This window comes from Amblyraja radiata, chromosome 7 (genome assembly GCF_010909765.2).
Source record: "Amblyraja radiata isolate CabotCenter1 chromosome 7, sAmbRad1.1.pri, whole genome shotgun sequence".
In the NCBI taxonomy this organism is placed as follows: domain Eukaryota; kingdom Metazoa; phylum Chordata; class Chondrichthyes; order Rajiformes; family Rajidae; genus Amblyraja; species Amblyraja radiata.
In genome coordinates this window covers 80,258,348-80,285,313 of record NC_045962.1, presented here as the reverse complement: position 1 = coordinate 80,285,313, position 26,966 = coordinate 80,258,348, and the positions used below count along the sequence as shown (strand labels likewise).

At 45.9% G+C, this 26,966-nt stretch overlaps 1 protein-coding gene across 1 annotated transcript in view; it reads right to left on the bottom strand.

The window, feature by feature from the left end:
* Positions 1-26,966, bottom strand: part of LOC116975561 (contactin-associated protein-like 5) — a 1,077,365-nt gene that overhangs the window by 52,840 nt on the left and 997,559 nt on the right. Inside the window, exon 20 of the mRNA XM_033024848.1 lies at positions 8,670-8,803. Coding sequence (XP_032880739.1) covers positions 8,670-8,803 — 134 coding nt within the window. The remainder of the gene's footprint in view (positions 1-8,669; positions 8,804-26,966) is intronic.

Genomic DNA, 26,966 nt, shown 5'->3' with positions numbered 1-26,966 from the left:
AACTCCATACAGACAGCACCCGCAGTTAGGATCGAACTTTGGTCTCTGTAGCTGTACGGCAGCGACTCTACCGCTGTGCCACTTTGTACATACATGTACCTATAGGTGACAAAGTGGAGACTGGGCGACTGTTTTGCTGATTAGCTGTGCTCTGTCCACTATGGCAACTTCGAACATCTGCCTGCTACCCAATCCATTCCCATTCCCATTCCCATCCCCATTCACACATCAACCTCAATCCATCTTAACTTAGCTGATCTCCTGGTGGCTCTGCCTCCCTCCGTCTGAAGAAGGGTTCCAACCCGATCATTACCTATCCATGTATCTAAGATGGGACTGTTCAGTGAATGTTTGTTGGCACCAGAAACATGGACACACTTGTGTACTCGCTGGGTGAGGTCCGCTGTGTGATTTTACTAGGTTGTGTGCAAAAACAAAGCATTTCACTCTACCTAGGTCAAGTATTATTGAACCATTGAATTCTCCAGAGATGCCGCATGATCCGTCGAGTTATTTCTAGCACTTTTATCCTGTTATCCCGATGTCTATAAACAATACCCCGACTGATGAAGGTCAAGGAGCCGAGAGGCTTCTTGTCCACCTTGTCTACCTGTGACGCCATTGCCAAGGAGCTATGCACCTGCACTCCTAGATCCCTCTGCTCTAAATCCCTTTTACATAGACACAAAAGTCAGGGGGTCTAAATCTTTTATGTGTGGGGGCTGGTGGGGGGGAAGGGGGAAACTGCTTTTCTAAGTCCCTACCTGGTCGGAGGGGTTGCCTTCCTCCGAGCAGCGTCTTCGACCTGTCCTCGCGGCCTACCAGCGGGTCCTGGAGCGACGTTTCCCTGAGGGGACCTGGCCAGAACATCGGCTTTGGCGTCGGCGCGGGGCGTCGGCGTCAGTGCAGCGCTGGAGCGCTATTGCGGAGCGGGCGATGCCTTTCCTGGGTCGCCACGCTGGGACTCCAGTATGCTTGGTACCGCCGAGGAAAACATCGTGGAGCCGCGGTTCTGCGGAGCGGCCAGCTGCGACGTTGAACTTACATCTCGCCGAGATCGCCAGTGTGCGGGGCTCCGTCTGGCGTGGTCTGTTGGCTTGGAGGCCGCGGGCTCCGGTGGGAAGGCGGCCGTTCCTGGCGCCCCAGGCCGCTGGGGGTTCTCCCGACGCCGGAGTACCATCACCCGGCGAGAACATCGGGCGCCGTGGCGGCGACTGTGGGGGCCTCAATAGGCCCGACTGTGGGTGGACGGGAGGATGGGGACTGGACTTTGTGCCTTCCCCCACAGTGGGAATCACTGTGGGGGGATGTTTTGGTGTTGGATTTCTTTGTGAGTACTGTGTTGTATTTTTATTGGTGTGCTGCAAGGACATCAGAATTTCCCCTGAATAAGGGGATTAATAAAGTATTTATCTATCTATCTATCTACATCACCTCACAGAGACCAACCATTGAATGTGAAAGCCCTGCCCTCGTCTGACTTCCCAAATACCAACACCACGCACTTATTAGCATTAAACACTGCCCAGTCCATAACCGGCTCTGACCTCCCCACCATCGAAGGGATTCATTGAAGTCGCTGCCTCAAAAAGGCAGCCAACATCATCAGAGACCCACACCATCCTGGCCACACACTCATCTCTCCATTGCCATCGGGAAGAAGATACAGGAGCCTGAAAACTGTAACGTCCAGGTTCAGGAACAGCTTCTTTCCTACAGCTATCAGGCTATTTTACTTCGGAGTCACATGAGTGACTACGTGAAGAACCCGCTCAGCGCGCATGCGCGGCATTAACGCCAGCAGTGCAACAGTGGCTGCAACGGGAGTTAGGCGCTCCCACTACAGAATGAAATGGACCGTCAGGTGAGTACCCTGAGGTTGGGTTTCTTTTACAGGGGAGCCTTTTTCTGCTTGTGTTTTACAGGCAGAGAAAAAGGCTCTGGAACAAAACTGTCCCCCGTTCGAGGAAGAACGTTTTCCGTCGGGGAGGAGGGCAGCAACAGGCGGTAGGAGCGTTTACCCGGTGTTCCGCTATTCCCCGACACCGTGCCGAGCCCAGCCCGCTAGTACCTGAGCAGCGGGCTGGATGCATAGTCACCCGAAGAGGCATCCGGCAGGTGTTTTCCCGATTTCGGACGGGACGTCTCTCTCCACCCGCACGGGGGGGGGGGGAGAGAGAGCCGTCTGAGCCGCTGGAGCGGCTCTCGGAGCATGTGCCTGTGAGACGCGCTGCTTGAGGGGCGTTCTCGCTTCTACAAGGCACAAAAGCTCTGGAAGAACCTGTCCCCCGCTCGACTCCAGCGGAGGAGCGTTCCATTGCAGGGGGGGCAGCAACAGGCGGTAGGAACAATTACCGGGCGCTCCGCTATCCCCATCACCGCGCCGAGCCCAGTCCCGCTAGTGCCTGAACTGCGGGCTGGATGTTTAGCCATCCGAAGAGGCATCCGGCCGGTGGCTTCCGACTTGTCGGAGGGGACGTCTCTCCACCCGCATGGGAGAGAGACAGCCGCCTGAGCCGCTGGAGCGGCTCCTGGAGCAGGAGCTCCTGCGAGACACGCTACGTGAGGGGCAGTCTCGCTGGAGGGTTCAGGCATACCCTCCACAGTGCCTAGGCACTGCCCATCGCTTCCTCCTTAGTGTGGTTAGCTTTGGGGTGACCAGGGCTGGGCTGGTCATGAAGAGGGGGTCACTGGCTGAAGAATTCGGGAGTATGCCAGGGGTGCAGGAACAGGAAGAGCTGCTGGGTGTGGTGGACTGCTACGTGGCTACCCCACGTGCAGGAAGGCCATTAGAGCCTAAAAACTAACGGCCAGCGTTGACCACCTCTCCGACAGGCACCTACAGGAGCAGGTGGTTAATGAGGCTTTAAAATGTACAGCTCCAATAAATCATAGTCCTTCAAAGTGCCGGCAGTCAACAGCCAAATCTGGGGGCACGTCGGGACAAATACTCGGACCAGGAGCTGATACTGCAGCGGGTCCTCAGGCTCCTGACGTCAGCCATCACACCATTTGCTCGTTTTCTGTGGACAATACGGAGATGACCACTAACTAACAAATCACTCTCGCACTGTTATGCAACACGCAGAGCGAGATAAATTACCTCCGTATATAAATCATAAGACCTGCCCTAAATCCCGAATGTGGGTTGTGCTAAACCCCAGCCACTGAGTCAGACTCACTGCTCTTTGGCAAAAAACCTCATGGGAATAAAAACTTTCGGCCTCATGAGGGCAGGCCCCAGGACGAGCAAACCCCAAAAATACAATACCCAAGCGGCAGCACCCCATCGCGTCCACCAGTCGACGTCTACCATATGGGACTGGTGAAAGCTCGGGGACCGCATTTTTTTTATGCCCGGGAGTCTTTTAGACCACGGCCCAGAGCAGGACCCCATGGAAAATGCGCCACCCCCCAACATCACCGCCACGTCAGACAACGCGCCAGACTCGCTAGTCTGGGAAGAGACAGAAGAAATGTCCATATCCATGGAGGTAGGTGGGTCTGGTGCCTACAAGAATATGTAAAATAAGGAATCTAATTTCAAAGGATACTTTATGGCAAGCATTGGCCTCAAATATGCTTACTATTCAGTACCCATTCAATAGGATCTACGCAGATACCTAAAATTTACCTGGATGGGGCAACTATGACAGTTAAAGCATTACCCCATGGGGTAACGTCAGCTCAAGGTTATTCATCAAGATACTAAAACCAGCCCTGGCAAAACTAATAAGAAGACCATGGAATTGGCTATGTCAGCTGTTTTTCAGCTACAAAACAGTTTTCGAAACCCTGGGGTTTGTTTTACATCCAGATAAATCAAAGTTGAAGCCATCCACTATCATGGACTACTTAGACTTCACAATTAATTCAGTCCATATGACTGTAACTTTGCCAAAAGACAAAACGGTTGAATTGGCACAATTATGCCACAATTTAATAGTCAACGAGCAACCAACTATTCGACAAGTAGCAAGAGTAATTGGGAAAATGGTAGCAGCATTCCTGGCTACACAATTCAGACCATTGCATTAAAAAATCTACAAAGAGCAAAGGTACAGGCATACATATCATGCAGGTCATTATGATCGAGTCATGTAATTACCCACTGAAACTATATCAAAACAGTTGGCATAGTTTCAGCCCTATCATTATCTAACAGGTGGTAGATGGACTAACCTAAAGTCATCATTACTACTTACACGGGGCATTAATTATTTAGCGATGTTGGGAGCCTTTTATGGATTAAAAGCATATACATCAAATATGCATCACTGCATGTACGGTTACAAATGGATAATACTACAGTGGTGGCCTACATTAACCATATGGGAGGCATAAAATCGTTATCATGCGACAAATTGGTCAACACAATTTGCCAATGGTGTGTCAAAAAGACGTATTTGGCTGTCAGCAACTTACCTATCAGGTAAGCTAAATACAGTGGCAGACACCAGGTCACGCAAATTCAATGACAACATCGAATGGATGTAAAACCCAAAGTATTTGCAAAAATTATCAAGCTATATGGCACGCCAGATATCGATTTATTTGCATCAAGGCTAAATCACCAGATACCTATGCATGTCGCTTGGGAACCAGACCCAGAGGCAGCAGCGGTAGTAGATGCCTTCACGCTGGATTGGGGAAATTCCTTCTTCTATGTTTTCCCTCCCTTCTGCCTCATCAGTCAGGTACTACGAAAAATACAGATGGACTCTGCATCAGGGTTTGATAGTACCCGACTGGCCTACACAGCCATGGTTCCCAGTACTGCATGACATGTTTGTTGAAACACCGATGGTATTCCCCAGTGACCCAGATTTGTTAACTCACCCGGTATCAGGCATAAGCCACCCATGCCATGAGAAAATCAAACTCATGGGTTGCAGGGTTTTAAACAGACCTTATCTGGAACTGGGATTGTCAGAACAAACCATCAACACCATGTCAGCATCCCTTTCGAACATCCACTAAGAAGCAGTACTTAACCAGCATCAAGAAATGGGAGAAGTATTGCCAGGAAACAGGGACCACGTACACAACAGCAACAGTCACCAACGCACTGGAGTTCCTGGCCTACCTACACCACAAAGAGGAATCAGCTACAGTGCCGTCAACACAGCAAGGAGTGCCCTGTCTGCTTATTTGAAACCAGCACCAGGACAACAGCCGATGGGATCCCATCCACTGGTGGTCAAATTAATGAAGGGCATCTATAACATCAAACCCCTAGACCAAGGTATACACATTTATGGGATGTCAGTGTGGTCCTGACGTACCTCAGGGGATGGCCACCAGCCAGATCCCTCAGCCTCGAACAAACTACCCTGAAAACGCTCATGTTGATGGCACTTGTATCCACTCAGAGGGTCCAGTCACTACATCGATTGCGACTGGACAACATGGTGACCACCCCAGACCAAATCTCGTTCATCATCCAGGGTCTGGTAGAACAGAGCAGGCCAGGTATAGCCAATCCAGTTGTGGTGTTCCGGGCTTACCCGCCAGAGCCGCGGTTGTGTGTCATGACCTATCTACTATATTATATAGACACAACCTATAACATCAGAGGGAGTGAAAAAGCCTGTTGGGTCAGCCACAAAAAACCTCATGGCCGGGTAACGAGCCAAACCATTGCAAGATGGCTCAAGCAGGTACTAAAGGCTGCCGGAATAGACTAACTTTTTTCAAATCTCATTCCACCAGGGCAGCGTCTACATCAACGGCCGAAAGAATGGACGTACCGGTTGGCCATATTCTGACGACAGCAGAATGGTCGAGGGAAACGACATTCAGAAATTTTTACAATAAGCCGTTGACGAAACTTGACTTGTTTGCAGAAAATTTTTACAAACTGCAAATATTTAATTTAAGCCCGGGGGAGCAATTTAATTTGTTATTGTTACTAAATACCATTTTTGTTTCTCGAAAAACAGATTCATTGGTTGGTTACGATAACACACTTCCTCCCTCAAGAACTTCGGCAGTGAGTGAAATAAAACTGTTACACGGTTTGAAATCACAGAGCTTTGAAGTCTTCACGTAGTCACTCATGTGATTCCGAAGCAAAATAGTAAGATTAAACGAGAACTTACCAGTTTGAAGTTTGATCTGTATTTTATGCGGAGTTACGATGAGGGATTACGTGCCCTCCGCTCCCACCCTCATAATATAGGTCAAACTGATAACTGATGTCTCCTTTTCTTTACTATGTTTACTTCAATAACTGTGTCTATCTGTGATTCCACACCGCTGCTTGGAAGTATGCCGCGCATGCGCGCTGAGCGGGTTCTTCATGTAATCCCTCATCGTAACTCCTCATAAAATACAGATCAAACTTCAAACTGGTAAGTTCTCGTTTAATCTTACTATTAAACACTACAGCCTCATATAAGCTCTGAACTACAATAGACAATCGACTATTTTTTTATTATTATTGCACTATTTTGTTTGTTTTTTGAGTATGCATGTGTATATATATATATTGAAATTGAAAGTTTAGTGTGTATATATACACATACTCACAATATATGTATATGTATATATATATGTATATATATGTATATATATGTATATATACATATATACATACACATATATATATATATCATAATAATCATAATAATACATTTTATTTAATGGGCGCCTTTCAGACATCTCAAGGACACCTTACATAGTAATCGGAACATATAATCGGAATATAACAAGTAATAAAGACATCACAGAGACACAAATTGAAAACAGAATTCAATCCAAAAACAGAAAATCAAAAACACAGTGTAAAGAGGGAGCAGCGGCAGCCAAAGCGCGCCAGCGTCCACTCTCTCTTCACGGCAGCCATCTTGGACACAGACCTACAGGACTACAATTAGACAAAAAAATCATCCCCCCACAGTGGATAGCACTGTGGAGGAAGGCACAATGTCCAGTCCCCACCCCATGTTCACCCCAAAGTCAGGCCTATTCAGGCCACCGCAATTGCCTCTACGGAGGCCCGATGTCCCTGGCCGTTCTCACCGGGTGGTCTTGCCCCGGCGTCGGGAGAGTCCTTTCGGCGGCTGGGCCACCTGGAACGGCCGCTTCCTAGTTGGATCCCGCAGCTGCCGAAGCCGACAAGGCCGCGCCGGTTTGGAGCACCCAGGCTCCCGATGAAAAAGTCGGCGCCGCCTCTCCGCACTGCCGCCTCTCCGCTCCGCAGACCCGCAGCCCGGAGATGTTGCTCTCGGCGGTCCGAGAACATATATATATATATTGTGAGTATGTGTATATATACACACTAAACCTTCCTTTTCTCTCTCTGGTTTATCATATCATACCATGTTTACATATTCTGTTGTGCTGCAACAAGTAAGAATTTCATTGTTCTATCTGGGACATATGACAATAAAACACTGTGACATTTGACTCTTGACTAATCGTTCATCTGATAGACACAAGCGATGGAGTAACTCAACGGCTCAGGCAGCATCTCTGGAGAAAAGGAACAGGTGACATTTCGGGTCAGAACCCTTCTTGAGTCCGAAGAAGGGTCTCGACCCGAAACATCACCTATTCCTTTTCTCCAAAGATGCTGCCTGACCCGCTGAGTTACTCCAGCATCTTGGGCCTGGCTTCGGTATAAACCAGCATCTGCTGTTCCTTCCAACATTCATCATTCCTTTACCCACTTGCCCAAGTGATCACATTCTCCTGAGACGCTGAGTTGCTCCACCACTTTGTTTAATTTTTCTTGATTAGAATGTTCTGATCAAAAGTTTCGGCTAATGATATTTGACAGGAATGAAAATTAACGTATCGTAGCATCCATATTTTATTACCATTAACTTCATTCTAAGTAATAAAACCATAATTTTACATAACAGCTTACATAAATTGCCCTTTGCAAATGAACCCTTGAATTGAATTGTGGAGGAAGGAACTGCAGATGCTGTTTTAAACCGAAGGTAGACACAAGAGACTGGAGGAACTCAGCAGGACAGGCAGCATCTCTGGAGAGAAGGAATGGGTGATGTTTTGGGTCAAGATCCTTCTTCAGTTTAGTTTAGTTTAGTTGGGAGATACGGTTAACAGGCCTTTCGGCCCATTGAGTCCGCACCGACCAGCGATGCCCGCACATTAACACTATCCTACATACTCGGACCAATTTAGAATTCTACTAAAGCCAATTTCGAGATCCGAAACATCTACCCATTCCTTCTCTCCAGAGATGTTGCCTGTACCGCTGAGTTATTCCAGCCTTTTGTGTCTATCTTCGGTTTAAAGTTACTCCAGTTCGAGTTACACCAGCTTTTTGTGTCTGTCTTGAATTGAATTGTCAACTGATAAACCTCTTATGCCCCTGTCCCACTTAGGAAACCTGAACGGGAACCTCTGGAGACTTTGTGCCCCACCCAAGGTTTCCGTGCGGTTCCCTGAGGTTCCTGGAGGTTTTTGTCAGTCTCCCTACCTGCTTCCACTACCTGCAACATCTGGCAACCACCTGCAACCTCCGGGAACCGCACGGAAGCCTTGGGTGGGGTGCAAAGTCTCCAGAGGTTTCCGTTCAGGTTTCCTAAGTGGGACAGGGGCATTAGGAACACAATTGTTTGTTGAAGCCATGTTGATCTGAGCATTGGCCAGTCCCTAGATAACAATGGATCATTTTATTCTAGTCTCTATGTTACCTCAACATGGACACTTGGTCCTTCTTGGTCGATTTTGACACTGTGGAGTAGTCCGTCTGCAAGGTTTCCACTGTTGAGACTGAAGATGTCAGGATGTTTGTTACTGTCCAGCCTGTATCTGACCTGCAAGCTCCCTGAAACAAAATAAACAAGTTCTTACATTTTTTGTTGCATGGGCCTGCCTTTTATTGCCGTAGCACACAATTATCTCACAAATATCAGTGTATTATTTCATCTGGGGACCGCACACCACACTTGGGATGTGTAAAAGTGTCCCTAGTGTGTGTAGGATAGTGTTAATGTGCGGGGATCGCTGGCCGGCGCGGACTCCGTGGGCCAAAGGGCTTGTTTCGGCCCTGTGTCTCTAAATGAAACTAAACCAAGTGCTATGCGGAAGGAAAGATAGTGAAGGTTTGCAAATACATTTGGTGGATACCAAGGGTCATATCATGCAAACAAGCTAGTTTAATTGAGTTTGCAGATACAGTGCGGAAACAGGCCCTTCGGCCCACCAAGTCTGCACCGACCAGCAATTCCCATTCACTAACACTATTCTTCTACACATTGGGAACAATTTACAATCTTTATCAAAGCCAATTGACCTACAAACCTGTACGTCTTACAATGCCAGTGCACTGGGCGTCAGAATGGCGCAGCATGGTGGCGCAGCGGTAGAGTTGCTGCCTTACAGCGCCAGAGACCCAGGTTCAATCCTAACTCTGGGTGCTGTCTGTACAGAGTTTGTACGTTCTCCGGGTGGGTTTTCTCCGGGTGCTCCGGTTTCCTCCCACACGCCAAAGACGTGCAGGTTTGTAGGTGAATAAGCTTTGGTAAAATGGTAAATTGTCTCCCGTGTGGGATAGTGCTCGTGTACGGGATGATCGCTGGTCAGCGCGGACTCAGTGGGCCGAAGGGCCGGTTTCCACACTGTATCTCTAACGTCTAATGTTAGCATGGACCAAACATATGCACGAGTAGTTGGGAGACCGGTGGGATGTCTTTGCCCTGCTGCTGTAACCTAGACGATGCATAAAATCGATAGAGGATCGGATTGAAGATGTTGGCGGATGTTAATGCGAGTCGTGAAACAAGTTAAAAGGGAAGAAAGTTAAGATTGCGGGTGTAAATTGCCGTCGAACCACACTCATGTTTAAAGACGGTTCATAAAGAAGAACCTATGCTACATCATCCGTGAAAAGGTAAAGGCCCACTGAATATAAAGGGTTATTGGGATTTAAAAATCCACCTGAAACAGAACGAGAACATAGATTAGTACAGATAATCACAAAATGCTTGAATCACTTGATGGGCCATTATGGACTCCACCCTTCCTGAAGCCATCTGTCCCTTCACCTCCCCCCTCGACTCCATTCAAGGACCCAAGCAGTCGTCCCAGGTGCGACAAAGGTTCACCTGTATCTCCTCCAACCTCATCTACTGCATCCGCTGCTCTAGATGTCAGCTGATTTACATCGGCAAGACTAAGCGGAGGTTGGGCGATCGTTTCGCCGAACACCTCCGCTCAGTCCGCAATAACCTACCTGAACTCCCGGTGGCTCAGCACTTCAACTCCCCCTCCCATTCCCAATCCGACCTCTCTGTCCTGGGTCTCCTCCATTGCCAGAGTGAGCAACAGCGGAAATTGGAGGAACAGCACCTCATATTCCGCCTGGGGACCTTGCGTCCGGAAGGCATTAACATTGAATTCTCCCAATTTTGCTAGCCCTTGTTGTCTCCTCCCCTTCCTTAACCCTCTAGCTGTCTCCTCCCACCCTCCCATCCGCCCGCCCTCGGGCTCCTCCTCCTCCTCCCTTTTCCTTCCTTCTCCCCCCCACCCCCCATCAGTCTGAAGAAGGGTTTCGGCCCGAAACGTCGCCTATTTCCTTCGCTCCATAGATGCTGCTGCACCCGCTGAGTTTCTCCAGCAATTTTGTGTACCTTCGATCTTCCAGCATCTGCAGTTCCTTCTTGAACACCTGTTGCCTGCCCTGTTTTGTTCTGGCCTTCTCTCTCCTCCATTTTCCCCCCATCCCTATATTTCTGTCTGAGGAAGGCTTCCGACCCATCTATTCCTTCCCTCCAGAGATGCTGCCTGTCCCGCTGAGTTACTCCTGTATTTTGTGTCTGTCTTCGGTACAAACCAGCATCTGCAGTTCCTTCCTACACATACAACAGGGCAGCATAGGGACAGGCCCTTCGGCCCATAATGCCTGAGCCCAAATACAATCTCACTTAATACCACCTGAGCCAGGCAGTGTTACTGGTAGAAATAGACACAAAGTGCTGGAGTAACTCAGCGGGACAGCAGCATATATGGAGAAAAAGGGTAGGTGATGATAGGCACAAAAAGCTGGAGTAACTCAGCGGGTCAGAAAGCATTGCTGGAGAAAAGGAATAGGTGATGTTTCGGGTCGGGACCCTTCTTCAGATGCTGTCTGAGCTGCGGAGTTACTCTAACTTTTAGTGTCTATCTTCGGTTTAAACCAGCATCTGCAGTTTCATCCTTAGTATACAAGGGTTGGTGATGTTTCAGTTCAGGACCCTTCTTCAGGCATATGAGATGCTGTCTGACCCGCTGAGTTACTCCAGCACGTTGTGCCTATCTTTGGTATAAACCAGCACCAGCAGTTCTTTGTTGATATCGTTCTGGAAGACCTCTTGCGTACCCTCAACTTTCCTCCTGTAACAGGCCACCAGAATCTTATTGGGAGAGTATTCTCCCCACGATCTATACAGGGTGTGAAAAGCAGAAGCAAGCAATGTTCACTAGAAGATAATGACCAAGCTTGCGAGGTGCAAATTGTACGATGCAGTCTGAAAAGGGAAAACTGCAACGCACTGAATGCAAATGCCAAACTGAGAATAAGACCAGATTAATGTCGCTGTCCAGAGTGTAGAAACAAACTAGCAATTTGATGGCTCGCTTGCTATCGTAATACAATTACTATACCTCCGCAAAGTAAATTAGGAACTAGGAACTGTGAAAATAATTGTGTTGAACATCAAGGTAATATATTGGTTCAAGAATAATATATCCAAAGACTAAAATAAAATAAAACTTCAACAAAGAATGAGTAGGTTGGGACTCTATTCCATGGAGCGCAGGAGGATGAGGGGTGATCTTATAGAGGTGTACGGGACGACAGATGGCACAATGGGCTAAGTGTTCGGCTGGCAACCGGAATGTAGCCGGTTCGAATCCCGCTTGGAGTGCGTACTGTCGTTGTGTCCTTGGGCAAGACACTTCACCCACCTTTGCCTGTGTGTGAATGTGTGTGAGTGATTGGTGGTGGTCGGAGGGGCCGTAGGCGCAGATTGGCAGCCACGCTTCCGTCAGTCTGCCCCAGGGCAGCTGTGGCTACAGAAGTAGCTTACCACCACCGAGTGTGACTGAGGAGTGAATGAATAATGCGATGAAAAGCGCCTTGAGTATTAGAAAGGCGCTATATAAATCCCATCCATTATTATTATTATTACAAAATCATGAGAGGAATAGATCGGTTAAACACACTTCCCAGAGTAGGTAAATCGAGGAGCAGAGGACATAGGTTTAAGGTGAAGGGGAAAACATTTAATAGGAATCTGAGGTCTAACTTTTTCACACAAAGGGTGGTGGATATAGGGAACAAACTGCCAGAGGACATAGTTGAGGCAGGGACTATCCCATAATTTAAGAAACAATTACACAGGTACATGGATAGGATATGGTTTGGAGGGATATGGGACTAGTGTAGCTGGGACACATTGGCCGATGTTGGCAAGTTGGGCCGAAGGGCCTGGTTCCACGTTGTATCTCTCTATGACTCTAAGAAGTGGGAAGGCGAGTTTTTGCTCTACACAGCAAGTTGAAGCAATTTGGAATGCATTGCGTAGGAAGGGCAATGACAGCAGATTCAGCTGTTAATCTACAAAGGAGAGTGGGCAACACAATTGAAGAGCAATGGAGAAAGACTAGCAAATGTGTGACTAATTGAACACAAGAATATACTTTAGTTTAGGTTATTATTCTTGTCACGTGCACCAAGGTACAGTGACAAGCTTTTTGGTGCCTGCTATTTGGTCAAAGAAAAGATTATACATGATGACAATCAAGCCATCCACAGATAAAGGATAAAGGGTAAAACCTTTAATGCAAGATAGTCCGATTAAAGACAATCCAATGATATATCCAATTAGATATCTCCAATAGGATAGATGGGAGGTCACGACTCCTCTCTAGTTGGGGAAAGGATGGTTCAGTTGCCCGATAACAGCTGGGAAGAAACTGTTCCTGAATCTGGAGGTACGCGTTTTCAAACTTCTGTACCTCTTGCTTGATGGGAGAGGGGTGAAGAGCAAGCGACTGGGTGAGACTGGTCCTTGATTATGCTGCTGGCCTTACCGAGTCAGCGTGAAGTGTAGAAGAAGTCAATGGAAGGGAGGTTGGTTTACTTGATGGTCTGGGCTTCATCTACAACTATAGGAAATAGAAGCAGGAATAGACCTGCATCACCATGTCAGGGGGTGCAATGGACTAAACAGCCTTGTACCATGCTAGCCATAGGCTTAGAGTCATACCGCATGGAAACAGGCCCTTCGGCCCAACTTGCCCATGCCGACCAAGGTGCCCCATCTGTACTAGTACCGCTTTCTCACGTTCGGCCAATACCCTTCTAAACCTTTCCTATCCATGTAGCTGGAAACTGAAACTTGTGTAAGATCTTGAAGATGTGTATTATCTCTATTTGAAGATACATTGATACTCAACCAATGTAGGGTATAAGTAAAATATTACAATAGTATGAACATGCATCAATAGAGCTTTTTTGGCAGTGAAAAATACTTCAATAGGATTTAGAGGATGTCATCACAAAAAGCTGATACCAAATTAGAAGAATTATTTGATAAAGAACTTGATAAAGGGCGGCACGGTGGCGCAGTGGTAGAGTTGCTGCCTTGCAGCGCCAGAGTTCCGGGTTCAATCCTGACTACGGGTGCTGTCTGTACGGAGTTTGTACATTCTCCCCGTGACCTGCGTGGGTTTTCTCTGGGTGCTCCCGTTTCCTCCCACACTCCAAAGACGTACAGGTACAGCATGTAGCTTAATTGGCTTTGGTAAAAATTGTCAAATGCCTCTGGAGTGTAGGATAGTGCTCGGGTATGGGGATCGCTGGTCGGCGCGGACTTGGTGGGTCGAAGGACCTGCTTCCGCGCTGTATCTCTAAACTAAACTCAACTAAACTAAACCAGTGAAGCATTTTAAGGTAAGGGAGAGGTGAAGTGGGGATAGATTTGAGAGGGAAACCAACGTAGGCCAAAGAGTAGAGTTTTCATTAATCAGTGAGCTTGCCTTTTATATATTTAGGACATCAGAATTGGAATGAGATGAATCTGATGGAGGGCAAATTAATGAATCAATCAATGAATGAATTAATAAGTTTATTGGCCAAGTATTCACATACAAGGAATTTGCCTTGGTGCTCCGCCCGCAAGTGACAACATCACATGCAGTGACAGTTAGGAATGACACATAAAACATTAATAATAAAACGTTATCGCTTAAACATGTGAATTAAATAAAATACCAGAACAAAAGGAGGCTACAGATTTGTGGTTATTGAATGAGGTAGGATTTTCAACAAGATGCCATGAAGCTGGAAAGGGTACAGAGAAGATGTATGGGGATGTTGCCATGAATTTGCCTGAGCTGTCGGGAGAGGTTGGGCAGTCCAGTACCTTATTCATTGGACTGCAGGGGGCTGAGAGGTGATGGGAATTGATGGGGTAAATGCACAGGTTACCCAGGTTAGGGGAATCAATTTCTAGAGGGCGTGGGTTTAAGGTGAGAAGGGAAAGATTTAATAAGAACCAACCTGAGGAGCGTTTCACGACCCCTAGAGCTATGCCAGCGGGAGATTTGTCTCCTGTTAGGGTCTCCCATGCTGGACAGGTCGAAGGGTAGAGGCGAGACAAAGAGCGATCCACTGGTCCTCCAGGTTGGAGGTCGAGCACAGGGCTAACAACCCTGTCTCGTTAAACAAATATGTTACGGAAACAGCAACTGAAGGAATCAACACCACTGAGTGGAGGACCTTCGTTGATGCCCTACCTGCCAGGAGGCATAATACACAGTAAGTAAGTAAGTCGGAGAGGAGAGCTCTTCAGCGCGTCGTCCACAGAGCGCAGAAGATCATTGGGACACAGCTACCAGCCTTGGAGGGCATCTACCACACACGGTGCCTCAGGAAGGCCGTCAGCATCCATAAAGACTCCTCATACCCTTGTAATGGACTGTTCGAACTACTTCCCTCCGGCAGACGTTACAAGGCCTTCTACGCCCGAACCTCCAGACTCAGGAACAGCTTCATTCCCAGAGCTATATCGGCTCTGAACCGGCCCTGCTGAGTGCCCCCCACCCCCCCTGGACTGTCTCCCTCGGATGGTCACGTCACACAGACACGTCTGCACTTTAGTCTGTTGAACTGTTTTGACTGTTTTACTGTTCTTTTTACAAACCATGTTTTCGGGATATCTAAATCTAAATTTTATTAGTTATTTATGTTATGACATCGGATGGAAGCTGCATACCAAATCTCGTTGCACTTATGTGCAATGACAATAAAATATATTATTATTATTATTATTATTAACCTGAGGAGCAAATGTTTCACACAGAGTGTGGTGGGTATATGGAATGAGCTGCCAGAGGAGATAGTTGAGGCAGATGATACGACAACAAAAAGGGTCCCGACCTGAAACATCACCCATCCTTTCTCTCTAGAGATGCTGCCTGACTCGCTGAGTTACTCCGGCACTTTGTGTCTCCTAAAAGAGGTGACATTTCAGGTTCATTCTGAAGAAGTGTCCCAACCTGAAACAACACCTCTCCATGTTCTCCAGCGATGCTGAGACGCTGAGTTCCTCCAGCAATTTGTGTCGGTTCTTAGTTTCACAGCAGTCACAGGTTGAATGGAATAAATCTGACAGCAGCAGCACCCAGTGTCGACAAAAGTGAAGTTAAATGCACAAGGTTCTGTCTGCTTGACCTGCCCCAGTGGTGTTACGTTAATAGACTCAGCATTGAAACATATGAAGGTCAAACAGTTGCAGTTGTTATCCACCAGTGATTCATCAACTGGAATGCCGAGGGTCATTGCAGTCAAGTATAAGTGAATTTTTAACGCCTGTCTGACCTTAAAGATGGAGCTTTACAAGTACTTGTGAAAACACACACCTCCAGATTCAGGGACAGTTTCTTCCCAGGTACACCAGGATCTCCCCTTCCTCAGCCCTCGGGCTGTCTCCTCCCATCCCTCAGCCCTTGGGCTCCTCCTTCTCCTTTTTCCTTTATTCTCCCCACCACCCCCCATCAGTCTGAAGAAGGGTTTCGGCCCGAAACGTTGCCTATTTCCTTCGCTCCATAGATGCTGCTGCACCCGCTGAGTTTCTCCAGCATTTTTGTGTACCTTCGATTTTCCAGCATCTGCAGTTCCTTCTTAAACAGTTTCTTCCCAGCTGTTATCATCCCAGCTGAACCATCCTACCGCAACTAGACAAGTCAAGAGTCAAGTCAAGAGAGTTTATTGTCATGTGTCCCAGATAGGACAATGAAATTCTTGCTTGCTGCAGCACAACAGAGTATTGTAAACAAAAAAAACATGAACAGTTCATTTTCAATATACACATAAATAACCAGATAAAGTGCAATAGGCTGTTACAGTTCAGAGTCTGTTTGTTGGTGAGTTTAATAGCCTGGTGGCAGTGGGGAAGGAGCTGTTCCTGAACCTGGATGTAACAGATTTCAGGCTCCTGTACCTTCTGCCTGATGGTAGCGGAGAGATGAGTGTGTGGCCAGGATGGTGTGGATCCTTGATGATGTTGGTTGCCTTTTAGAGGCAGCGATTGCGATAGATCCTTTCGAAGGTGGGGAGGTCAGAGCCGATGAAGGACAGGGCAGTCCTGAACTACTATCTACCTCATTGGTGACCCTCGGACTATCCTTGATCGGACTTTGCTGGTTTTACCTTGCACCAAACATTATTCCCTTATCATGTGACTCTATATGGTGTAATCATATATTGTCTTTCCGCTGACTGATGATTTTGGCTGCCTTTTTGAGGCAGCGACTAAGATAGATCTCTTCGACGGTGGGGAGGTCAAAGCCGGTGATGGACTGGGCAGTGGTCACAACTTTTTGTAGTCTTTTCCGCTCCTGGACGTTCAAGTTGCCGAACCAGGCTACGATGCAACCAGTCAGAATGCTCTCTACCGTGCACCTGTAGAAGTTCAGGAGAATCCTCTTTGACATGCCGAATCTCCGTAATCTTCTCAGGAAGTAGAGTCGCTGATGTGCCTTCTTTATAATTGCAAGGGTGTGCTGGGTCCAGGAAAGATCTTTGGAAATATGCACGCCCAGGAATAAACTAAACCTGAAACTGAAAATGAAGTATTCTTCTTTTCTTGCCAAGACTTTGGAAGATTGGACTACTTGGCTGTGCTCTTGGCTTTTAGTTTAGCTTAGTTTAGAGATACAGTGTTGAAGCAAGCCCTTCGGCCCAACGAGTCCACGCTGACCAGCGACTCCCTGTACACTAGTTCTATCTGACATACTAGGGACAATTTACATAAGCAAATTAACCTGCAAAACCTATAAGGCCTCAGCATGACATCCCTGCTTTTATATTCTAGTCTATATTTGTTTTTTTATATTTAGTTTGTTTATATCTAGTGGACGTGGAGAGGATGTTTCCACTAGTGGGAGAGTCTCGGACTGGAGGTCATAGCCTCAGAATTAAAGGACGGTCTTTTAGGAAGGAAATGGGGAGGAATTTATTTTGTCGGAGGGTGGTGAACCTATGGAATTCTTTGCCTGAGAAAGCTGTGGAGGCAAAGTCAGTGGATATTTTTAAGGCAGAGATAGACAAATTCCTGATTAGTACGGGTGTCAGAGGTTATGGGGAGAAGGCAGGAGAATGGGGTTAGGAGGGAGAGATAGATCAGTCATGATTGAATGGCCCAATTCTACTCCTATCACTTATGATCTTATGATCTAGGCTATATCTGCTTTCATATTTCTGGAGGTGGACAGACATTTTATGAGATCCCAGGAGAACCATTTTCAATACAATCTCTCTTTCCGCTCTGAGTCACAGCGATGGAAGTTGAGGAGAGAAAAATACTATTAGCTCAGCTGTGGTTATCAAAAAAACATACTGCTGGCGGCTGTGCACATTCCACGCCTGACAAAGTCAATCATTTTCTTTAAGGGCACCGGGAAGAGCATTGCCCAGTTGCAGTCTAATCAATAATTATACTTTACACCAAGCTTTGAATAGATTATAGACACAAAAAGCTGGAGTAACTCAGCGGGACAGGCAGCATCTCAGGAGAGAAGGAATTGGTGATATTTTGGGTCCTGACCCTTCTTCTGACTGGTTAGGGATAAGGGAAACGAGAGATATAGACGGTGATGTGGAGGGATGAAGAACAATGAATGAATGATATGCAAAATAGTAACGATGATAAAGGAAACAGGTCATTGTCAGCCATTTGTAGGGTGAAAATGAGAAACATAGACAATAGGTGCAGGAGTAGGCCATTCGGCCCTTCGAGCCTGCACCGCCATTCAATATGATCATGGCTGATCATCCAACTCAGTATCGTGTACCTGCCTTCTCTCCATACCCCCTGATCCCTTTAGCCACAAGGGCCACATCTAACTCCCTCTTAAATATAGCCAATGAACTGGCCTCAACTACCTTCTGTGGCAGAGAATTCCAGAGTGAAAAATGTGTGAAAAATGTTTTTCTCATCTCAGTCCTAAAAGATTTCCTCCTTATCCTTAAACTGTGACCCCTTGTTCTGGACTTCCCCAACATCGGGAACAATCTTCCTGCATCTAGCCTGTCCAACCCCTTAAGAATTTTGTAAGACTTGGGTGGGGGAGGGATAGAGAGAGAGGGAATGCCAGGGCTACCTATTTCTTCTTCTTGCGTATGGCGTGCACAGCCTAAAGTTGTTGGTCAACTTGTTCTATTTGATCTTGTTTGATTGTGCACGCTGGGTTGATTGCATTCGTTGAAACAGAGTGGACCATATGAAGGTTGCAATCTTCCACCCCCCGGGGCTACCTGAAGTAGGAGATATCACTAGTCATACCACTGGGCTGTAAGCTGACAAAGCGAAATATGAGATGCTGTTCCTCCAATTTGTGTTTAGCCTCACTCTGACAATGGAGGAGACCGAGGCCAGAAAGGTCCATGTAGGAATGGGAAGGAGAATTAAACTGTCCAGCAACCGGGGGGTCGGGTTGGTTCACGTGGTCTGAGCAAAGGTGTTCCACAAAACGACCACCCAGTCTGCATTTGCTCTCGCCAAGATTGAGTATTTGCTGTGGAAATGGGGAAAATAAAACCTTTGTACACTCTTTAGACATGTGGGAGACCGTTTTATAATGCACTTTATAAGAGTGTGTATTTGAACAAGTTGGTATTTCATTAGCTCCCTAGACAGCTAATGGACATAGACTCGTTTACCAAGCCATCACAGGTACAAATGCACAGCAGCACACTGTTTTAACTACTATCTAATGTGCCAGAGAGTGCAGTCAATTTCATTCATAGGGTTGCCACCTTACAGCGCCAGAGACCCGGGTCTGATCCTGACCTCGGGTGCTGTCCGTACATAGTTTGTCCTTGCTCCCCCGTGACCATGTGAGTGTTCTCCGCTTTCTCCCACACTCCAACGATGTGCAGGTTTGCAGCTTAATTGGCTTCAGTAAAAATTGTGAATAGTTGCCCCTATTGTGCAGGAGAGTTTAGTTTAGTTTATTGTCACGTGTACCGAGGTACAGTGAAAAGCTTTGGTTGCGGGCGAACCAGTCAGCTGAAAGACAATACATGATTACATACAAGCCACCCACAGTATACAGGTACATGATAAAGGGAATAACATGAATACTGTTTGGTGCTGGTGTATGGGGATCGCTGATCAGAGTGAACTCAGTGGGTTGAAGGGCCTGTTTCCGTGCTGCATCTCTAAACTAAATAACTAAACATTCATGTGGTGTGGATATTCTTGGCAAGTCCAGCATTTTTAACCATTCTTAATTGATTGGGAATTGACTAGCTTTTAGTAACTGACAGTCACTATATTTGTCAAAGTACTCGAGGCAGATATCAGCTTGTCTGGGAAGTGAAAACAGATGATCCAAGAGAAAACAGTTGAATGGATCATGTTCATATGTTCTAGGAGCAGAATTAGGCCATTCGGCCCATCAAGTCTACTCCGCCATTCAATCATGGCTGATCACTCTTTCCCTCTCAACTCCATTCTCCTGCCCTCTCCCCATAACCCCTGACACCTTTACTAATCAAGAATCTGTCAATCTCCACCTTAAAAAGATCCATTGACAGCCACCTGTGGCAATGAATTTCACAGATTCACCGCCCTCTGGCTAAAGAAACTCCTCCTCATCTCCTTTCTAAAGGTATGTCCTTTTATTCTGAAGCTATGGCCACTGGTCCCAGACTCTCCCACTGGTGGACACATCCACTCCACATCCACTCTATCGAGGCCTCTCACTATTCGGTTAGTTTCAATGAGGTGCCCCCTCATCCTTCAAAGCTCCAGCGAGTACAGGCCCAGTGCTTGCAAACAATCAACATACTGTATGTCAACATAATCATACCTGGGATCAGATGGATTATAGCAACAATCTGGCTGTCTTTGATGGACATTGATGATATTTGCTTTTTCATTTTGAGACTAGTGTCATGCACCAAATTTAATTTGAAAAGACTAGGCTTGTATTCACCGGAGTCGAGAAGGACGAGCGGGAATCTTATAGTAACAAATAAAATTTTAAAAGGACTGGACAAGCTAGATGCAGGAAAAATGTTCCCAATGTTGGGCGAATCCAGAACCAGGGGCCACAGTCTTAGAATAAAGGGGAGGCCATTTAAGACTGAGGTGAGAAAAAACTTTTTCACCCAGAGAGTTGTGAATTTGTGGAATTCCCTGCCACAGAGGGCAGTGGAGGCCAAATCACTGGATGGATTTAAGAGAGAGTTAGATAGAGCTCTGGGGGCTAGTGGAATCAAGGGATATGGGGAGAAGGCAGGCACGGGTTATTGATTGGGGATGATCAGCCTTGATCACAATGAATGGTGGTGCTGGCTTGAAGGGCCGAATGGCCTCCTCCTGCTCCTATTTTCTATGTTTTCTATTTTTCTATGTAATAGCAAAACTTTTTTTATGTAATAGCAAATAGCGTAGGATTTGAAATCATGTATGGGATTACTGACAATGACAGAGCCACAAGGATGACATGACCAAAGGTGTTCTCCTAAGTTCAACAGAACAGCACAGCACAGTAACAGGCCATTCGGCCCACGTTCATCATGCTAACTACGATGTCAAATGCAATACCTGTCTCGTGAATTGCATTAGATGTTGAAAGGTGAAATGCGACCAGAAATTCCCACCAGCATAATCAATGATGAACCTCACTCCCTCTTCTCCCCTCTCCCCTCAAGCAAGAGGTACATAGAAACATAGAGAATAGGTGCAGGAGTAGGCCATTCGGCCCTTCCAGCCAACACCGCCATTCGATATGATCATGGCTGATCATCCAGTACCCTGTTCCTGCTTTTTCCCCATATCCCTTGATTCCGTTAGCCCTGAGAGCTAAATCTAACTCTCTCTTGAATACATCCAGTGGATTGGCCTCCAACTGCCTTCTGTGGCAGAGAAATGTCTATTGTGTTTTTTTTATAAATCTTGTTTCTCTGGGTGTCTAAATTTTTAGTTAATTAGGTTATTACATAGGAAGGAAGCTGCATTCCAAATCTCGTTGTACCTCTGTGCAATGGCAATAAAATATATTATTATTATTATTATTACATATCGGTCGGCGTGGCCTGTTTCCACGCTCCATGCCTCTAAGACTCAGTGCTAAACATCATATTGCTAATGCAAAAAAAAAACACACGTACTGGAACGGAGATCACTGTTTTGGATCAATGATTTAACACTGGGCGGAAAAAAAATCAATTAAAATAGTTCTGCTCCACTAAACCAGGCACAGCTGCAAACTGTTGCAGCTAATCGAGGATCCAATGCGACATGGGTAATTTCGCCATGAGCTTTCGATCATAGTTGGTTGTAACTGTTTCAGTTCTTCACTGTCCAATGATCAGAGTGCATGGAGCAACAACTATTTTACTTCGGAGTCACGTGAGTGACTACGTGAAGAACCCCGCCAGGACGCATGCGTGTCATATCGCTACACGCATTGCGAAACAGTCAGGCGGGGTGGAACGACGTTCCCCCGCAGCGGCAGTTTTAAAAGCCAGAACCTGCAGGTAAGAGATACTCTTTTTACTATTTTACTATTTGGAGGTAACCTCCTCATCGAACTGCAAAACAATTGATTTCCAAAGGTTACTTCATGGCTAGCATCGATTTAAAAGATGCTTACTATTCAGTGCCTATACGAGGTGACCACAGATGTTACTTAAAATTCAACTGGATGGGACAGGATGGCAGTATAGAGTGCTGCCAAATGGTTTAACATCAGCCCCCAGGCTGTTCACAAAAATTTTGAAACCAGCCCTAGCGTTTCTACGAAAACGAAAACACATGGTCATGGCATATCTTGATGACATACTTATTGTGGGCAAAACTTTGGAATTGGCCAAACAAACCGTAACAATCACAAAAGTTATTTGAAAAACTGGGGTTTATCACCCATCCAGTTAAATCTAAATTAATGCCTTCCACTACTATGGACTATTTGGGGTTCACCATTGACTCAGTTCACATGTCGCTGACTTTGCCAAAGGGAAAGGCTATAGATTTAATAGAGGCTTGCAATAACCTCATTGACATCAGTAAACCGTCCATCAGATTGGTAGCAAAAGTAATTGGCAAAATGGTGGCTGCTTTTCCAGCCTCACAATTCGGACCTTTACATTACCAAAATTTACAGAGAGCAAAAAATACGAGCACTCAAAATTAATGCAGGTCATTTTGACAGACCAATGAAGCTACCAATCAAAGCTATAATGGAACTAAAATGGTGGAAAGATAACATTCGGCTTTGTTTCAATCCAATCATTATCAGCAACCCTTCTATGGTGCTACAAACTGATGCCAGTGCACTTGGTTGGGGTGCCACCAATTCCATCTCCAGCTGTGGAGGTAGATGGACTGCACAGGAGGCATCATTATTACAAACACTGGGCATAAACTACCTGGAAATGTTGGGTGCATTCCATGGCCTAAAGTCATATTGTTCTGGGTTATATCACCAGCATGTTAGACAACAGATTGACAATACAACCGTGGTAGCATATATCAACCACATAGGTGGAAACAAATTGACATCATGTGACAATCTGGCTAATACAATTTGGCAGTGGTGTATCCAGAGAGATATTTGGATATCAGCTACTTACCTACCAGGTAAACTAAATTCAGTGGCAGACACCAGGTCACGCAAATTTAATGAAAACACCGAATGGATGTTGAATAAAAAAGTATTTTCTGATATTATAGCATGGTATGGAACACCAGATATGATCTATTCGCATCCAGACTTAATCACCAGTTATGAAACTATGTTTCGTGGGAACCAGACCCTGGGGCAGCGGCGACAGATGCATTTCGCTGCATTGGGGGAAATTGTTTATTTATGCATTCCCTCCTTTCTGCCTCATCAGTCGGGTATTAAGGAAAATACAGCAAGTCTCTGCGTCTGGTATTTTGGTAGTACCCGATTGGCCTACTCAACCATGGTTCCCTGTGATACTCAACATGGTATTAGAACCAGGTATCACCATCCCGAATAGACCAGATTTATTGGTTCATCCCGTAACAAGGGATAGCCACCCATGTCATAACTATATGAATTAATTAATTTGTAGAGTCTAAAAATACCACTACTACAGCTGGGACTGACGGACCGAACAGTGAACATAATTTCGGCGGCCCACAGACAGTCCAACAAAAAACAGTATCTGGTCTATATCAGGAAATGGGAGATGTATTGTCACAGAAACAGCATCACCTACAGATCAATGAACATCCCGTCTGTTCTGGAATTCCTGGCAGGCCTCCATTATGATGAGGGGCTCAGTTATAGTGCCATCAACTGCGCCAGAAGTGCCCTATCAACTTATCTATGGCAAGGAACAGAGTGTCATTCTGTTGGGACTCACCCCCTGGTAACAAAACTTATGAGGGGAATTTTTAATACCAATCCCCCAAGAACCAGGTACTCTCAAATATGGGATGTGAGTATTGTCCTGACGATGCTAAGGAATTGGTCTCCAGCAACAGCTCTGTCCCTACATAGACTGACACTGAAAACAGTCATGCTAATGGCTTTGGTCACGGCACAAAGGGTACAGTCGTTACATAAATTAAGACTGGATAACATGACTTCTTCATTTGGAAATATTACGTTTCATATTTATGAATTAGTTAAGCAGAACAGACAGGGATCAGCAGGCCTCAATATAGAATTTAGGTCTTACCCAACAGATGATCGTCTCTGTACAGTAAGACATTTGTTGTTATACATGGTGAACACGAAAATCATCAGAGGCAATGAGAAGGCACTTTTAATCAGCCACAAGCAACCACACAAAAAAGTGATGGTCCAGACCATCTCAAGACGGGTGAAACAGGTTCTAATACAGGCTGGGGTGGATACCAATATTTTAAAATCTCATTCCACCAGGGCTGCAGCTACATCGGCAGCTATGCAGTTGGATGTACCAATGGACCAAATCCTCAAGACAGCAGAATGGTCAGAGGAAAAAACATTCCAACTATTTTATCATAAACCAGTCATTAAACCTGGAACGTTTGCAGAAACAATTTTAAGTTCTGTAATTTAATTTACCCCATAAATAGGGGCTATAATTTGGCGTTAATACATTTTTCATGGATTTCAATGTCGGATTCATGTCTAAATTATGTTGACACAATTCCTCCCACAGTCATTAAGGCAGATGTAATGCATGGACTTGTTTCCACGGCATGAAATCACAGAGCTTTGAAATCTTCACGCAGTCACTCACGTGACTCCGAAGTAAAATAGTAATATTAAACGAGAACTTACCAGTTCGAAGTTTGATCGTTATTTTATGAGGAGTACGTTGAGGGAATACGTGCCCTCCGCTCCCACCCATGATCATATACTCAACTGGTATTACTTTCTCTAATCTTACTATGTTCAGTCATTACAGTTATCTGTGATTTCACACCGCTGCAGTGAAGAATGACACGCATGCGTCCTGGCGGGGTTCTTCACGTATTCCCTCAACGTTACTCCTCATAAAATAACGATCAAACTTCGAACTGGTAAGTTCTCGTTTAATCTTACTATTAGAGCATATACTCTACAACATAAATGGAGAACACAGCAGGGAGACAAAGGATCAATGAAAGATCTTAACGTCTCGGAATAACAAGTTTGGAATAGGAATGCGATGATGATCAAGGAGAGTTTAAGAATATTACATAATATAGGAAAAACTTTAAAATGTAAAAGGATATAAAAGGGGAGAGTCTGGGACCAGTGACTGAAGAAGGGTCACGACCCAAAATGTCACCCATTCCTTCTCTCCTGAAATGCTGCCTGTCCCGCTGAGTTACTCCAGCTTTTTGTGTCTACAATCTATTCAAAGCTTGGTGTAAAGCACCAGACTAATTCCTGGGATGGCAGGACTTTCATATGAAAGAAAGACTGGATAGACTTGGCTTGTACTCGCTAGAATTCAGAAGATTGAGGGGGGATCTTATAGAAACTTACAAAATTCTTAAGGGGTTGGACAGGCTAGATGCAGGAAGATTATTCCCGATGTTGGGGAAGTCCAGAACTAGGGGTCACAGTTTAAGGATAAGAAGGAAGTATTTTAGGACCGAGATGAGAAAAACATTTTTCACACAAAGAGTGGTGAATCTGTGGAATTCTCTGCCACAGAAGGTAGTTGAGGCCAGTTCATTGGCTATATTTAAGAGGGAGTTAGATGTGGCCCTTGTGGCTAAAGGGATCAGGGGGTATGGAGAGAAGGCAAGTATGGGATACTGAGTTGGATGATCAGCCATGATCATATTGAATGGCGGTGCAGGCTCGAAGGGCCGAATGGCCGATGTTTCTATGTTTCTATGATAAAAACAATGGAATTTGAACCAAATGCACCTGCTAATTCAAATATGGAAACGTACCAAAACTAAATTCTAATGATTGTGCAAGAAGGAACAGCAGATGTTGGTTTACACCGAAGATAGACACAAAATTCTGGAGTAACTCAAAGGGTCAAACAGCATTTCTGGAGAAAAGGAATAGGTGACGTTGGTCCCATGTGCCGACTTTGTCTTTCTTGGTGGTAGAAGTTGGGGCATACTGCAGCAGTGGCTGTTGGAGCACTCCAAAGACGTACAGGTTTGTAGGCTAATTGGCTTGGCATAAATGTAAATTGTCCCCAGTGTGTGTAGGACAGTGTTAATGTGCGGGGATCGCTGGTCGGTGCGGACTCGGTGGGCCGAAGGGCCTGTTTCCGCGCTGTATCTCTAAACTAAACTAAATTTAAGGCTGTGATAGGCCACGGCGTTTTCTTTCCACTATCACCACCGCCCAGGCTAATTTCAAGAAAATTATGCACCACTCTCATGCTTTACATCAAAGGAAATGGTTTCCGCCCGATTAGACTTGTTGATCCAAGTCCACAATTACAGCGGCTCTCAAATCATCTTTGTGCAAGGGAAGTCAAGTCCATTCCACACCATTTCCCCTGATAATTTGACTGGGGAGATTAAGGGGGAAGATACATTCGTGTCGTAACAATTGTCAGAGGCCCAGGCAGAGAGTGCGGAACACTAGTCGTGCTTAAATGTAAACTACACGGCAGAAGGGTTGAAGATCTGAGATAAAGCGAGAGGTTGAGAGGCTGGGACTCGACGCCTTGGAGCGCAGGGATGATCTTATAGAGGTGTACAAAATCATGAGAGGAATAGTTCGGGTGGGTGCACAGAGTCTCTTACCCAGAGCACAGGAATCGAGGACCAGAGGACAGAGGTTTAAGGTGAAGAGGAAAAGATTTGATAGGAATCTGAGGGGTAACATTTTCACACAAAAAGGGTGGTGGGTGTATGGATTGAGTTTCCAGAGGAGGCAACTGAGGCAGGGACTATCCTGACATTTGAGAAACAGTTAAGACAGGTACATGGATATAACAGGTTTAGAGGGATATGGACCAAACGCAAGTAGGTAGGACTAGTGTAGCTGGGACATGTTGGCCTGTGTGG